Source organism: Sylvia atricapilla, chromosome Z, assembly GCF_009819655.1.
Source record: "Sylvia atricapilla isolate bSylAtr1 chromosome Z, bSylAtr1.pri, whole genome shotgun sequence".
NCBI lineage: Eukaryota > Metazoa > Chordata > Aves > Passeriformes > Sylviidae > Sylvia > Sylvia atricapilla.
The window spans coordinates 45,341,998-45,357,236 of NC_089174.1; the positions used below are offsets into that span (position 1 = coordinate 45,341,998).

Consider the following 15,239-nt stretch of genomic DNA (forward strand, 5'->3'; position numbering starts at 1 on the left):
GGGACACACACCTTAAAGTAGAAGGATACTTTGTTGTCTACCCTAGTAAGAAAAAGGCATTTAGTTTGAAGAAATTTATTATTTTGGTGGATGCTTTCCAAGTTGATAAAAAGAACAAAGTAATCAGGAAAAGGAGATGAAGTAATAAATAACAACTATGTAATGTTACAGTAATTTATTTAGTGCTCATTAGGATTTTGTTGTTAGAATCCTGTTGACAGGATTTGTTTCTAATATCCTACCTAGGTTTTTGTTCCTTTTTATCTTGTGTTAGTGTTTTTCCACTTGTTTATAGGTAAACTCATACAAATCCTCCTCAAAATTAGAGTAATTCTCTATAAATTTATCACTGTAATTTAGATATTTGGAGTTTCTCGTAGAGAAGTGAAATAAACATGGATGAAGATACTATTTGAGAATAATATTAGTTGAGTGAGTAACATGTGATTTATACATCTTTCCTTTGAGATAAGAAAACTAGTGTGATGAAAGACATGAACATGTACATCAGAGTATTAGTAGGTTTGTTACTATAACTGAGAGTAACTCCCCTGATTGCAGGAACACCTGAGCTGTCGAAGTACAGAACTTCTCAGAAGTTTTCAGCAAGACATCTAATACCTAGTATGATCCAGAAAGCTGGCTTGAAAGGTGAAAAAAGAGAACCAGATGCTTGTTCTGTGGGAATGCTAATAATTTAACATCACCGGGCAATTTGCATCATATCTGTACTGACACATAGCACATGAGACTTTTGCCAGGGTAGACAAGGAAAAGGATGACCCAAGTCAAGCCTCAAGGGAGGGGCTTGACTAGGCAAGTCAGTGACTGCAAGGGTGGTGTGAAGTTGGAAAGTTTTAAAATCTTTGCCTTTTTTCAGAGGAAGATTTCACAACTATCCTCCAATTTAATTTGTTTCTTAGCAACCTGCAGATGTAATGATCCTTATCGTTGTGCGTATAGATCAAACTTTATTATCTCCACCTGTCAGCCTTTCTGTTCTGTAGAACTTTTCATATTCTCACTGAAAATATTCTCCTTGCCGCCTTCTAAGCACCAAAACTACTTTAGACTCCCCTAGAAACTCCTATTCCATGCTGTAGCATACATTGTAGCCATTACTGAGTAAGCACTGTTCCCCAAAATCTCTTTCCTATATGAAGAAAATTGGATTGGACTTTATTGCTTACCTGCCTAAAACAAAACATAGTGAGGAAGTGAAAAAATAAAAATCACTGGTGTTACTTATAATTAGACTAGAGATGTGTATGGTAAAAAAATATGAATTGTAGGTCTACCTTCCAAAATGGAAGATTTCTTGGCCTCCTTTTTTGGAAAGGTGAAGAGTAATGACTTCATAAACAGATCTCGATAGAAGAGGGCAAATGTCACAGTAGCAGTAATATTCGGGGCCATTCTGCATTTTCTCAACTGGAGTATCTGTATCCTCATCTTTGGCAGTACTGCTGGCTAGTTCAGGATGTCATGTGCAACTATAGGCTCTTGTTCCATAAACTTCTTATGCTTCCTTCATGAGGGAAAATTTACTACTTTCTGTGCTCAAAGATGAAAAAAAAGTTTGGTAAAAAGAAGGAATAAGTTCTTAAAATTCATGTGTATTTATGACTTCCCTATATATTGGCCTCATCTGTTGTGGAAAATGCATATTATAGCTAAAGTTCATGCTTATTTCTTATATTATTTCTTGGTGAAGTAGCTTCAACAGGTGTTTCTTAGCAAATACCCACATACCTTGTTGAGGGTCTTACTTGCAGTCTGTTAGAATTTAATGAACTTTAAGGTAACTTCAACTAAGTCTAAGTAACTTTAACTGTTACTTAAAACTGCAGTTTGTAGAATGCTCTGCTCTACTGCTGTATCTGGAAAGGTGATGGAACAAATACTCGTTCTCACCTACCCTTAACAGAATAAGACGCATTTGGGCTGCAGGGTGCAGCTCTGGGTGCTCCAGAATAAGCCTGAGTGAGCCAGTGAAATTCCATTAAGATGGAGTAAAATGAGGAGCATGTGAGAGAGCTGAGACTTTTCAATCTGGTGAAAACATACCTTAGGACAAATCTATCCATACATTGCAAGGGGGAGTAAAGATAGTAGAGCCAAGCTTCTTGATGGTATCCTGTGTTAGGTCAAGAGGCTGCCAGGCTCAAACTGAAATACAGAAATTTCTGTTTAGTCATAAGAAAACACTTGCTGCAAGAATGGTCATGCTAAGCCAAGTTGTTCAGATAGTTTGTGGAATCACCATTCTTGAGCTATTCATGGTAATTGCATGGTCATTAGCAACCTTCTCTGGTTGACCCTGCTTTGAGCAGAGGAGTTAAACTTTGCAGTCTCACATGGGGGCAGACAGAGTCTGCAGCTCCAAAATTGTAATTTGGAGAAGAAAAACTTCAACTCTGTGGAAAAATAAAAAAGCTGTGTCTTGGTTTAGATAGACAGGTATCTGCCAGGGAAGATTCGAATTTCCCTTGGAATGTAAGCCCCCCTTCTTCTCTTTTCCAAATTATTATAAATTTGCAATTAAAAGGCTTTGTCAGGCAAAGAGTTTGGAAATAGGTATAGTAGTTCTTTACTAGGGATATTAAAAAAATACAGGTGTTGTAGTACAGAAGAATAAGCAAGTAAACAAACAAATAAGAAATCCTAGAAAACCCTGACAGAGTCAGAAATACAACCTGACTCCCTGTTGGTCAGGATGCTGGAAACAGTTGAAAAGTAATCCTTCCTGGAGTGGCAGATGTGGTTCTGTTGGAAGCAGCGATGATCCTGTGGAGCCAAGGGTCCAGAGATGGGTCCAGTCTTACTTTGGGAGTCCCATGGGAACACTGGATGTCTGGTGACACTTGCAGCTCCTTTTTATCTAGGTGAAGATGGTTTGGCTCCTCCTCCCTGGGTAGAGCATCTCACAATAGTATGATGTAATGTGTCATGTCATTGGTGAGCTTTAATGACCCATTAACAGAAGATATTCTCATGGGGTAGTGGAAAACTGAACAGAGATAAGAAACACTGCTCCACCTGTTTTTTAACAGCTGGCTTGTTATCAGAGAAGGCAGTTACCCCTCCCTAACACATAAAGTAAAAATCTTCCCAACTGGGTTTAGGCCATCTCGTTTCAATTAAGTACTCTTTAAGTATCCAGCACTTGGTCTCTGTGGTAACTTACGGAGAAAAAAATTTTTAGAGTGAAAAAGAGACAAACCTAACCCCCAACCAGCTGTTTTTGTAAAATATTTTAAAATTAGTCTCTGGATTTCCATGCTAATGGAAATCATTGCGCTATTCAGCTTTGTGCCAAGTTCTGCAGTAGTTAATAGTGTGTTATAACTGGTTGCATGACAGATGTATGTAATTATTTCATTGAATCATAAAGTAAAATAATATAGTCAAATGGTGGAATCACTTGCAATACACCCTAAAGGTTACTGAGTCTGGCCATTAACCTTACACTGCCAAATGCACCACTAAACTGTGCATTGAACCCTTAAATGCAGCATCTGTAGGCATTTAAATACCTCCAGGGATGGTGTCTCAACCACTGCCCTGGACAGGCTGTTCCGATGCTCCATAACCTTTCCAGTGAAGAAAGAAATCTTCCTCACTTCTCTTACAAGTATCTTCTTATGTTCACTGTTTAGTGAAGATTCAGGTTAATTATGTCTCTGACAGAAACATTCCATTAATAGTAGGCCACACCTTCATGTGTCATGGATAATTCAAATTTCAAACCAAAATTCATTGTAGAAGAAATAAATTTGCAAACTTGACAGTTTGGAAGTGCATGTGAGAGAGAATATATTTTTATATATTTATATGTTTATATAATTAGCGTGTTTCATTTTTAGCTATGACACTTGGAGATTGAAATCTGTTTTGGAAATGGTGATACTTTTTCCTTCCCTTGCTTGTATTTTGCCTCCATACTCTCTCTGGGTGATGAATAATCGTTTCTCCAGTCTTCAAGGAATCCTCTTCAAAGCACTTACTGTAGAGTAGAAGTGCCTCAAGAAGTCTTCTGGGTTTTTTTTTAACTTCAGTAGTAAATGATACTGCTTTGTTCTAACAAGGAGACCATTCACACTTAAATTACCCTTTCCAGTGTAAGTTTACACAGTTGGAGGCTTTGGATTGTGCAGTCCAGGTACTTTCATGGAGACATTGTATTTGATCCAAGCAGTTACATTCCACTGATATGCTCTTTCAAGGAAAATTATGATTACTAAATTTTTATTGTGTATTTACTAAATGGTTTAGAAAATAAAAACCTCTAATGGTTGTTCTGTGGTTAATATGGAAATCAGTGAGCTAAAATTCACAGAAGTGTTTATGTAGAGAAAGCAAAATTGAAAAATCCTAGGTTTCAGCTGGGGTATTGTTTGCTTGAAGCAATGCATGGAAATATCCCATTTGAAACTTCATACTAAGTGCTGAGGAAATTTTTGTGAAAAAGCATGTTTATGAATCTGAAGGATGTGTAAATGTATGTACACGAATGATGGACATAGCAGTAAGAAGAACAGTGGGGAGTATCTTGGTAAATTAAAACTACATATTAGCACTAGGACAAGCATGCAAAGTTGAACAAAAAAAGTAATTTTTACAAGATTCTGAGTTGTCATATTCTGGTGCTCTGAGGGAGAGTAAACAGGGAAATACGATCAATGAAGAAGCATTTTGCAAAGATCTCTGTCATTACTGTACCTAAGATAGTATAAATACTAATGCAAGACAAGTGTCAGCTGTGAAGCTCATTTTCCTTTCCTTGTGTCAGGTTAAAGCAGCAACAGGTGAACAGGTATCAGCAGAGGATCTTGGAGGGGCAGATCTTCACTGCAGGTATAAGAAATATTTTCCCAGAATTGATTTCTTCCATATTTTAGACTTGCCTTTCCCTTTCCCCCTCCTCTTCCACTTCCCCTGTCCTTACCTTCTTTTATTTTGTTTTGGTTTTAGATCTTTCTTAAGCTGTGTTTACCTTTTGAAAATTATTTCTCTGTTGTTGTCTGGTGCTGACAGATTGTTTTATTGCTAGAATCTTGCAGTTACACTGTGTTACTCTAGTTAGCATCGTTTCCTTCATTTACTTCTTTAAAATACTCACATGTATAGTGTACTGCAGCATAATGCAATATATGGAGGAAGTTAATACTGAGTGTTAGCAGAATAATATGTATTGAAAAAGATAGTACATTTTATAGGTTGTATCTTTCTTACTGCCACTTAGAATTCACTACAGGCAACATCAAAATAGCCTGTGCTTTTTGTGAAAAAATACTTCTTATCAAACCCAAAAAATGTGTGCACTTTCAAGTTGTGCAATTAAAAATAAACAAAAATTAGGTATTACGGGCCAGTAAGTTATGTATTGCTGTATAATAAATGCTTATTTGTTACTTCAATTTGAAGTGAAGAAAGAATTATTTTAAACGGTAGTTCATGCCATTTTTAAACATGTTTTTCTTTATAATTGAAATTAATTTTTGATGCATATGAACAATGGTTTTTATATTTTATATAGTCACTTATATTTTTTATTTCCTGCAGTTGCTATTTTATTTCATGTCTGATAACTTGAATGTACTATTTTGAAGAAAAGGTCAGGCATGGGTTTTATTTTTAAAGTAATTTCATAATAAAACACACAGAGCTGAATTGTTGCATCTATGTTTTCAAGGTCTTAGAAGCTTTAAAATATAGAGTTTTTATTGCTTGATATATGTTGGTTTTTTTGCCCAAAGTATTCATCTTGCTGTTGTTGTGTATATACAGAAAATCTGGTGTAACAGATCATTATGCTTTGGATGACAATCATGCACTTCATCTGGCAAGGAAAGTTGTAAGAAGTTTGAATCTTCAGAAGAAAGTAGATGTAAGTGTATAGGGCCTGAAAACACTGCATTGGTGAAATTAGGAATGCTTTTCTCTGCCTGATTGATATAACATTTGTTTTGTAGAACACGTATTTTTGTTTATGATTTTACACATTTGAAAATGGAAGTTACGGTTCTTGTCCTTAAAGATAGCCATGAATTTAAAAAATTTAAAAGATTTCTCTGATGCTCAAGTTCTGCAATTACATTCCTGCTGTATTATTCCCAGTAAAACTACTGGGATTAAATGCAAGAGTGAAGCAACTGGAAGAGTGCTTCAGAGTAACAGAATTGCACTTTTGGATTAATCCAGTCTTGCAAATTACTTAATTTAATTTTAAACCCACATGATCATTTCCATGGACTTAAAATTAGATCCCTGTTAAACCATCTTTTTGCATAGACGTTTTCTGGGATTATTAAGGAGTTGAAAACTGAGGGGATAGACCTAGTTCTTGGCAATGAATTGTATTGATTAAAGAATTCCTTGTAGTAAGTGGGATGAACAAGCATGCAGGGGTGGAATTGCCTTATTTTATTTCAGTAGGAGATATGAGAGGGTGAATGGAAGCTCAAGGAAGGCAAGAGGTTGTATTTAGCTGTGTGACAAAATCTTTACTCGTTTTTCAGAATGCTAGCTGCCTTAAAGGGCATGGGGGGAAGTAAGCAAATAGGAGGACATGCCTAATTTTTTTATAACATGGAAGAAGTGGAGCATGTGGAGATATATGCAGGAGTAGGAAAAAGGTAACAGTAAGCAAGAAACTGTTATCAACCTTCAGTTTGGGAAACTTGACCTTTATGCAAAATAATGACAAGCCATTACAGGTGTTTTGATGTTGTTGGTGAAGAGAAGTCTGTGCTCAAAGAAGTTGACAATTTTAACTGTTGTTTGCATTTTTAAGTCATAATGTTCCTTTGTTGTTTAAATTGCTTTGTTAAATTGCTGTAGGTGACTGTAGAACCTTCAGAAGAACCTTTATTTCCAGCTGATGAAATATATGGAATAGTTGGTGACCAGCTAAAAAGAAATTTTGATGTCAAAGAGGTACAAGTATTAATTCAAGATCCATATGCCTATACATACATGCATGATTTTTTTTGTGCAGGAAATGACTTTTTATATTGTCATTATTGATAATAACTAATTTGGGTACTTATATCTTCATAGTTTTGTCCAGCAGACCCATTGCAATAGCAGTGCCTTATTAAAAATATAATATTTTTGGTTATACTTTTCAGAAGTATTAGCAAGGATGAGAGATTGATAACATTCTGGAAAAGCTGACAGAAATGGGAAGTCCTCATTGGAAAAGCATTCTATAGACTTACCAGGGATGTGATGACTTTCTTTTTCTGTCAGTCCTGTGAAAGATGAATTGTTTAAATATTTATGGAGTTTAAGCACACAAACAATTGAGCCCTTCTCCCAATTGCATACAAAGACTATTGTACTCAACTGTAGGTCTAGTGTAATCATCTGCCTTGGAACATTAGTCTGAGCCAACATGCTTTCTCATATTTTGCACAAATCTCACGTTTGGAACCCCTTTCACTACTAGCCAAGTATGTATTTTAGGGAGAGTTTTAATGTGTACCTGTCTTAAAAATATATGGAAGAAATTACTAGGATTTGCTTTGCATTAAGGGGAAAAAGAGATTAACAGTTTCACTGAGTTTCATACTTCACTCTGGGAAGTTGGAATAGTTCAGATTTATGTTCTTTTAGAGTTGAAATAAATACCTTCTGGCAAATGGCTTGCTAGCAGTGGATCTATATTTATAACAAATGGCTCCTTTGCATCACAGGGAAACCTCAAATCAGGTCTTCATTATTTTTGTATGTTGCAAACTCGAGCAAGCCTAAAAATAATCATATCTCTTAAGAAAATGACTTGTGAGTGTATATATGTTTTTCTTTACAAATGAGAGGCTATTGATTAATAATTAATATAAACAAAGATTTTTCTTTGAAATTCAACTAATCAGGAAAATGTAGTTCTGTGTAATTTAGCTGTTTGGTTGGAACATTCTTAATCTTGAAATTCCATTTTTTACAAACATGGATGAATCACACTTTAAAAACTAAATGGGCTTTGCCTGCCATCCTAACTGTATACATGGTGGGCTGCTTGATGTTCTGTAAATGAAAAGGTTTTAAGTTATATGTTCTTATGGCCTTACTTCGTAAACAAATTAAAAACCATGAAGGATTAGGAATTTTATGTTGTTTTTCCATTTTTTCTTAAGGTCATTGCTAGAATTGTAGATGGAAGTAAATTTGATGAATTCAAAGCCTTGTATGGGGATACTTTAGTTACAGGTAAGTAGAAATATAATTATTCTGTCTAAGTTCCCACTGCTTTTATAGTTGGGTTTATTCTGGCTCACCCACTGATATTTTTAATGATGTTTATCTTCATAAGAATAGAAGTTTCTGTTACCGGGAGAAAGTGTTACCTTTATATGCTATGGAAAAATAAATACATGTGGAAATTTACAAATCAATCTCTCTCCTTTAGGATTTGCAAGAATTTTTGGTTACCCAGTAGGAATTATTGGCAACAATGGAGTTCTTTTCTCAGAGTCAGCAAAAAAGGTAAATAGATTATTAGTTTATTTGCCATTGCGAAACTAAAGTTCTGGTGGACAGCTTGCTCTTGAGATGAGGAATTTTTTTAGATAATGAAAGGGAGCTGTTTCTGCATTTTTCATGTAAATGTGAAACAGGTATAAGCTGTTAATAAGCTGAAAAAAAAATTACTGTATGTTAGAAGTTCCGTTTGATAGATTTCTGATATAAAGAAAATAGGCCAACAGCAGAACAACATTTAGATTTGTGTCAATACAGCGTAGTTGAAATAGTATATCCTGAAACTTAAATCTGTTACAAGACAAGTCCATCGTGATTACATCAAATACCCTGTTAGGTATTTCTAACCTCTAAACCATTAAGTACTATGGTAATCACATCATTGTTTTTGCAATAACTGGAAAATTTAAAACCTGGATTCCAGTACTCAGTTCATTGGTTTACCTGAGTTTTAATCTTCATACTTTGCTGCAGCATCTCTTGGCTTACAATAATGAGTGAATACCTGTGCAGTCTCTCATAATCTGTGATTATGATAATTTAAATTATCTGTTTCATGAACGAAAAGCTGTGTGTGAAGGAATATTGTGACTTTATTACAGTTAACAGTGCTTTACAGTTTGAACTTCAGGGAATGATGGTGATAAACAGTATCTTGGTATTGCAAAGTGTTTACCTTGGTCTGTGTTGCTTGCTTTAGTTCTTTATTTTTTCAAGAAACAACTGTCAATTGAATTTTTTGTAACAGCAATTATATATGCTAGTTTTATTCGAACAGGCTTCTTGAGCTAACAGTGAGGAAATCGGTATTGAGAATATACAGATAAAGGAAGAATTGGCAAGAGAGGTGGAGAAAGGAAGTAATTTTACTGGATTTATTGCTGCTATAAAATAATACATGGAATTCAGTTTAATGTGGTGAAGGAATACTTTCAGCTTGGAGCACTGCAGTAAATGACATTTTTTTCATCTGATGTTTCTTTTTAACAGGTTATTTCAAGGTAGAAAATAACTCTTGCAGTATTTCTAATACTTTCATTATTTTTCTAACAGTCTAGTGTTACAACTCTTTCTCTTAACAATGAAAAAAAAGTAAGGAATCTTCATTTTTCTGGCTTTCACTGGCATATCAGTACTGTAAAAGGAAATTCACTTCTAGAGAAACTTTTGTCCATGATACTGGTTCTATAAGCAACATACCTTAGCAATACACCTTTTTTTTTCCCTTGCATTTTTGTAATAAGTTGTTTTACATTTTTCTCATGATCATCACTATGCTATTCACATGTGTTTCTGAAGACAATTCTATTTAATTATTTCTCTCTTTTTTTCTCTTTACAACTTTTGCAGTTTTTATATAGTGAAGAGGTTAGATGTTTTCTCAGTTGTTGTGCTACATAACCCTGATTTGTTTTTTTACCAGCAAGTGAATAAATAGGCCGAGGAACTTTATTGATTTAAATTAGTCGAAACAGAGGCTTGAAATCTACTATTTGTAACTTTGCTAGGATATTGGTCTTTTGCTAGTAAATAAGGAGAGGGCATCTGTCTTCGGGAAACGGAGAAAATGTTACAGCAATTGGCAGGGCCGTGAGTAAATAATGTATATGGGCCTTTCCCAATTTTGGAGAATACTTTCCTTTTGTACAGAAAATGGGGAGGTATGTTTTTCTGACTGTCTTGATTTCTCTGACAGAGTCTTAGCAAACTCCATGTCAGATGCCACACTAGCACTGTTCATGTTTTAACTGCATCTTGGCTGAGTCACAGCAGTTGGGCTTTTCAGTATCAGTAGTAATACTTTTTAAGGGTATTATTTCTGTGTTACCTATGGTCACACACGTTTTCGGAAATCTCTTAGTTCTGCTACAGTGAATGCATGTTTTGCAGTTAACTTCAGGTGAAGGAGAGGTAGTGTAGCTCTTCCTGATGGAAATACTGAAGTCCAGTGGTGGAGTTCAGTGGAAGGATTTAGCATAGACTTCCGAATGCTGGTAGTGATAGTACTTGTCCAACTTTTAATGGCTCACTCTTCTCTTTTTTTCCACTCTTCAGGGTACACATTTTATCCAGTTGTGTTGTCAGAGAAATATTCCCATTGTGTTTTTGCAGAATATTACAGGTGAGTAAGATCAAGTTTTTGAGGTTTCACTTTGTTGTAGACTTTGCTATTAATTGTTGGTGCTGTGTTCTAGACAGCCTCTTGTGTGCTTTGCAGTACCTATATCTCCAGTCTGTTTGGAAATCAGCCTGTGACCAGCTGGTGAAAGCCTTGCTTTATGATTTGCTTCTCAGTTCTTTCTGCATGTGCTGTGAAGCACGTAGTATGAAATGTGGCACAGTATTATAATATAAAGCTGGTGAGCCTTTTGTTTATGTTGTATTTCTTCAGGTTTCATGGTTGGCAGAGAATATGAGGCGGGAGGGATAGCAAAAGATGGTGCCAAGATGGTAACTGCTGTAGCTTGTGCCAGTGTACCTAAAATAACCATCATTATTGGTGGCTCTTATGGAGCTGGAAACTATGGGATGTGTGGAAGAGCATATAGGTAAGTGTTGCTTCAGATTGTGAAATAGAGCAGCTGGTAGAAATAATTCAAAAAAGCATAACCTGAAAAATCATCTGCACTCTTGAAGAAATTGTGCTGTTTGGGAAGGAAAAGAGTTCTTAATGAATATATTCATAAGTGAATAGCAGCCTGAAATTTGTGGAGACTGATAAGGCTCATGATTCACCTTGAATTAGGTGCCCAGGAGACCTTTTAACAGTAAACTTGTTCACATCCTTTTCTCTCATTTCAGTTCTTGATGGAAAAATTGTAAAGTCTTAAACAATCATTGGGCAGTATAGGCTGGTGCTTTATTCATAGGCATTCATAGGAAGAGTATATCTGCTTGTGTAAAAAATCCTTATTCACTTCAATCAGCCTGTTTTTATGAGTAAGATTTGTATAACCCTTTAAGATTTTTTTGTTGATTCTTTGGACATGTGTTACGTGATTTTTTACATTTCATTTTTCAGCGTTCCTGATACTAATGAAGTTATTTGGGATGTTTAGGAGAAAAATCCCTGTGGGTTAGAAATGTGAGCTGAAAAGACTCAGGAAAGAAAAAAAAATTAAAAAGGTGTTTGAATAATGGAAATAAACAGATTTTTTTTTTCAAATGTAATGCTGCAGGCATTGAAGTATGTTACTGTACCTTTATAAAAAAATTATGTGTTGTAAAATTATCATACATGAAAATGTGTTCTTAGTTGAGTGAGAATTAGTTCTTCACTGGGAAATATGGCAATGTCGTACCTTAATGTTTAATATGCATTTTTTTTCAGTCCAAGGTTTCTATATATGTGGCCAAATGCTCGCATATCCGTGATGGGAGGGGAACAAGCTGCAACTGTTCTAGCTACAATAGCTAAGGACCAAAAAGCAAGGGAGGGAAAACAGGTATATCTTTCTTCTTTCATTTCTAGTAAAGTCAATATGATTTACTCTTTCATTGGATTGGTCACTTTTTGAGCTAGGAAAGGGTGGAAGGGAGTGGGACAGCAGTGAACTTACCCAATGCCACCTAGTGCAGTCACAAACATGAAGCATTTGTGAAATGTTATTGCTTGCTTCTTTGAAATGTGAAGATAATTCCTAATATTTCTTATTTTTGCTTAAATAAAGGAATATTTCATGCACCAGTATATTTTTGTAGTTTATGCACTAAATTATTAGTTCTACTGAAGATGAGCAACCAGGAATCCTCCTTGTTTTGGGAGTATGAAGAGGAATATGTCAGGATAAAGTGTCTTTACAGTTATTAGGAAGGTAGCAGTTTCAGAGAAAGTTGATCTTCAAATGATTCACTGATTATGAAGCTGATTATGAGAATTATGAAGCTTTTAACAGCAGAAGTGTAGAGAGGTTTGGAAAAGTTTTTTGCTCATATCAACATTTTAATGAAAAATTAGAGGTATATTGTTTATATAATGAACATATTTTATTAAATCTTATAGTAATATTTTATAGTTTTGCTGCACACTCTTCTGCTGAGTTGGATTTTTTAATTGCAAGGCTTATACTACTGCCTTGATCCCATAAGAAGTGGTTTTATTGTGATGTCTTAAAATTGTTCATATTTCTCATGAGTAGTTAATCAGAATAGGGAAGCAGTATGAACATGTTATCTCACTGTCATTACTTTTCAACACTTGACTTGTTCTTTCTGTGGATAGAATCACCCTTCTCTTTGTCTTTCTTAATTTCCCAAATCTATGACACCCAAAGAGAAGTTCAAGAAAAATAATTAGTAGTTAAATGTCGATCAAATGTTTTAGAAAGTTGAAAGTTTTCTGAATTACTGTGACCAGTCTGGATGATAGACAAACCCTGTGTTAGAATAGCACAGACATACTTTATTAAAAAAATCTTGCCAAAGGCAACCCAAATTTTTTTTCAATACTCTAGCTTCAGTAATTTTTCAAGTGTTAGTCACCAATTACTCTTGCATTCAGTTAATTTTATGTTTATTCTCTTTTTTCCACCCACTTGATTTGGAAAGTGCTATTTTAATTTCATTGTCAAACATCCAAAATTTAAAACTGTGTGCTAAAAGAGTAAAAAAAACTTTGGGTGGATAATTTAAGCATTTTCTTCAGGTTGATTCTGCATATAAAGCTCTGTCATTGGGGAAGAAAATATCAAATAATACTTTATGTGGTTTTCTAGTTGTCTGAGGCAGATGAAGCAGCTTTGAAGGAGCCAATCATTAGGAGGTTCGAGGAGGAAGGAAACCCTTATTACTCCAGTGCAAGGTAACATACAAATAACTATTCTAAAACTTAATTTTAATAATGGGATTTGACATCTAACTCTTGGTATTAAAGAACAGCAGAACAGAAAAATTGGAAGCAAAGATTGTTGTTTATGTGCTTATATTCAAACCAGTGTCTTATATTATGTGCTTATGTGTTTATATTCAAACCAGTGTCTTGTCTGTCTTATCTCTGGGACCTGGTACCATGAACTGTTTCAGAGGACAGCACACACTTACAGCAATTGCTTCACTGGTTCTGTAAGAAATTATATGGTAGCGTGGAGTTTCTATGTTATGTTTTTTATTCTGGATAAGGTTTGTATCATTCTCCCCAGCGTAGTGTCTGGTCATCTTTCTAAAGCCTGTTGAACAATATAATTAGTGGCTCCATGTGTATTAGTAGGAATTCATTGTAGTGGGGTCCTGCAAGCAGAAGAGGCCAGTGAAAAAGGAGATAGCAATTTCAAGAAGACCTGGAGCCACTGGTAAATTTCAGGTCATGGTCACAGTAGGTAATTGTATTGGATGATAGCAATGATGGTGTAGGTCTTTAACTGATGGGTGCAGTGTATATTCATGTTTGCTGAGAAGTCCTTTGCAGCATTTCATGCTCGAGCTGATGGAATATTAGTAAATGACCAGGGACTAGTTAGGCGAGAGAAACAAAGTGGCATCCTGAAGTTACCGAGATACATCTGGAAAATAGCCTAGGGGCTTTCTTGGCCTTTAATGGTTATTCTGCATTAGTTTTATCCTGTCAGTGCTGAAGTTCGTTCATATATTTCTGCTTGCAGTATCTAAAAGCTAATTTTCCACAGGCTCTCACCTGCTAATGATGGTAGATGGTAGTATATTTTCAGTGGCCCAGATGTCAGCTGTGAAAACAGCACAGCTGGCAGTGAACAACTCAGGAGACTCCTGGAGCAGAGAACTTCCTGGCCCTGGTATCAGACAAACCAGCCAGAGGTGAGGCCTTCCAGGGCCTGGTGCTCACCAGTGCAGAGGGGCTCATTAAAGAAGTGATGGTTGGAAGCAGCTGGAGCTGTAGGGGACACACTATGACTGAGTTCAGGATCTCAAGGAATGCCAGGTGGCAAAGAAAAGCTCGGACCCTAAAATTTGGAAAAGTGAACTTCCAGGTGTTTAAAGTAGATGAGATCACCTGGGAAATTCCTTAATGACAGAGATGCTGATTAGAGATGGCAGTTCTTTAAAAACACTTTTCTGAGAGCACAAGAGCTCTTTATTCCTGTGCATAGGAAATTGATCATGGCAGGCTGGAAACTGGATGGCTGAGCAAGGATTTTCTCCTCAAACTGAAGATTAAGAAGGAAATGTACACACTGTGGAGCAGGGACAGGTAACCTGGGAAGAGCATCTTCTTCATGATGAGACGTAAGATATGAAACTACTGTTAACTTCTACTTCTTTCTGTAGGGATAGTGTAATATACTTAACTGAGATATTTATACTGGGGAAATCAACATTAGTTTTAATGTTTCATCAAATGAATGCCTTCATTAGGCTTGATCTTAATGGGTTATAAAAGAAATAGTACAAGAGCTTTTAACAGCTGACCTTGTGCTCTACGGCAAGAAGGAAAAATGAAAATTATATGTATTACCATTTTTAAACTGGATTTTAAGGAGAGGAGTATTCCACGTATAACATTTAAAAAATGAGTCAAGCTGTCTGTATTTAAAATTAACCCCTACCCCAGAGAAGATGAATAATGTGATACTTTTTTTTTACATTTGCTTTTTTTATATGTTCACTGGAAACAGACTCTTTTACTCATGATTTATTTAACATTCAATTTATTATATAGATTAGCAATATAAAAACTTGCCCTCTCCCCAAAACCAACTGATGATTGTCAGTATTTACAATAGTAAGCTACTAACCTGTAAGAAAGCAGTCTTACATGTAAATTTAAGACCAGCATTTAAAAA

General features: G+C 35.5%; 1 protein-coding gene across 1 annotated transcript in view; it reads left to right on the forward strand.

The window, feature by feature from the left end:
- The window catches only part of MCCC2 (methylcrotonyl-CoA carboxylase subunit 2), a 36,429-nt gene that overhangs the window by 17,080 nt on the left and 4,110 nt on the right, over window positions 1–15,239 (forward strand). Inside the window, exons 8-16 of the mRNA XM_066339882.1 lie at window positions 4,793–4,857; window positions 5,791–5,890; window positions 6,844–6,939; window positions 8,142–8,214; window positions 8,414–8,490; window positions 10,540–10,606; window positions 10,877–11,033; window positions 11,816–11,930; window positions 13,200–13,285. Of these exons, the coding sequence (XP_066195979.1) occupies window positions 4,793–4,857; window positions 5,791–5,890; window positions 6,844–6,939; window positions 8,142–8,214; window positions 8,414–8,490; window positions 10,540–10,606; window positions 10,877–11,033; window positions 11,816–11,930; window positions 13,200–13,285 (836 nt within the window). The remainder of the gene's footprint in view (window positions 1–4,792; window positions 4,858–5,790; window positions 5,891–6,843; window positions 6,940–8,141; window positions 8,215–8,413; window positions 8,491–10,539; window positions 10,607–10,876; window positions 11,034–11,815; window positions 11,931–13,199; window positions 13,286–15,239) is intronic.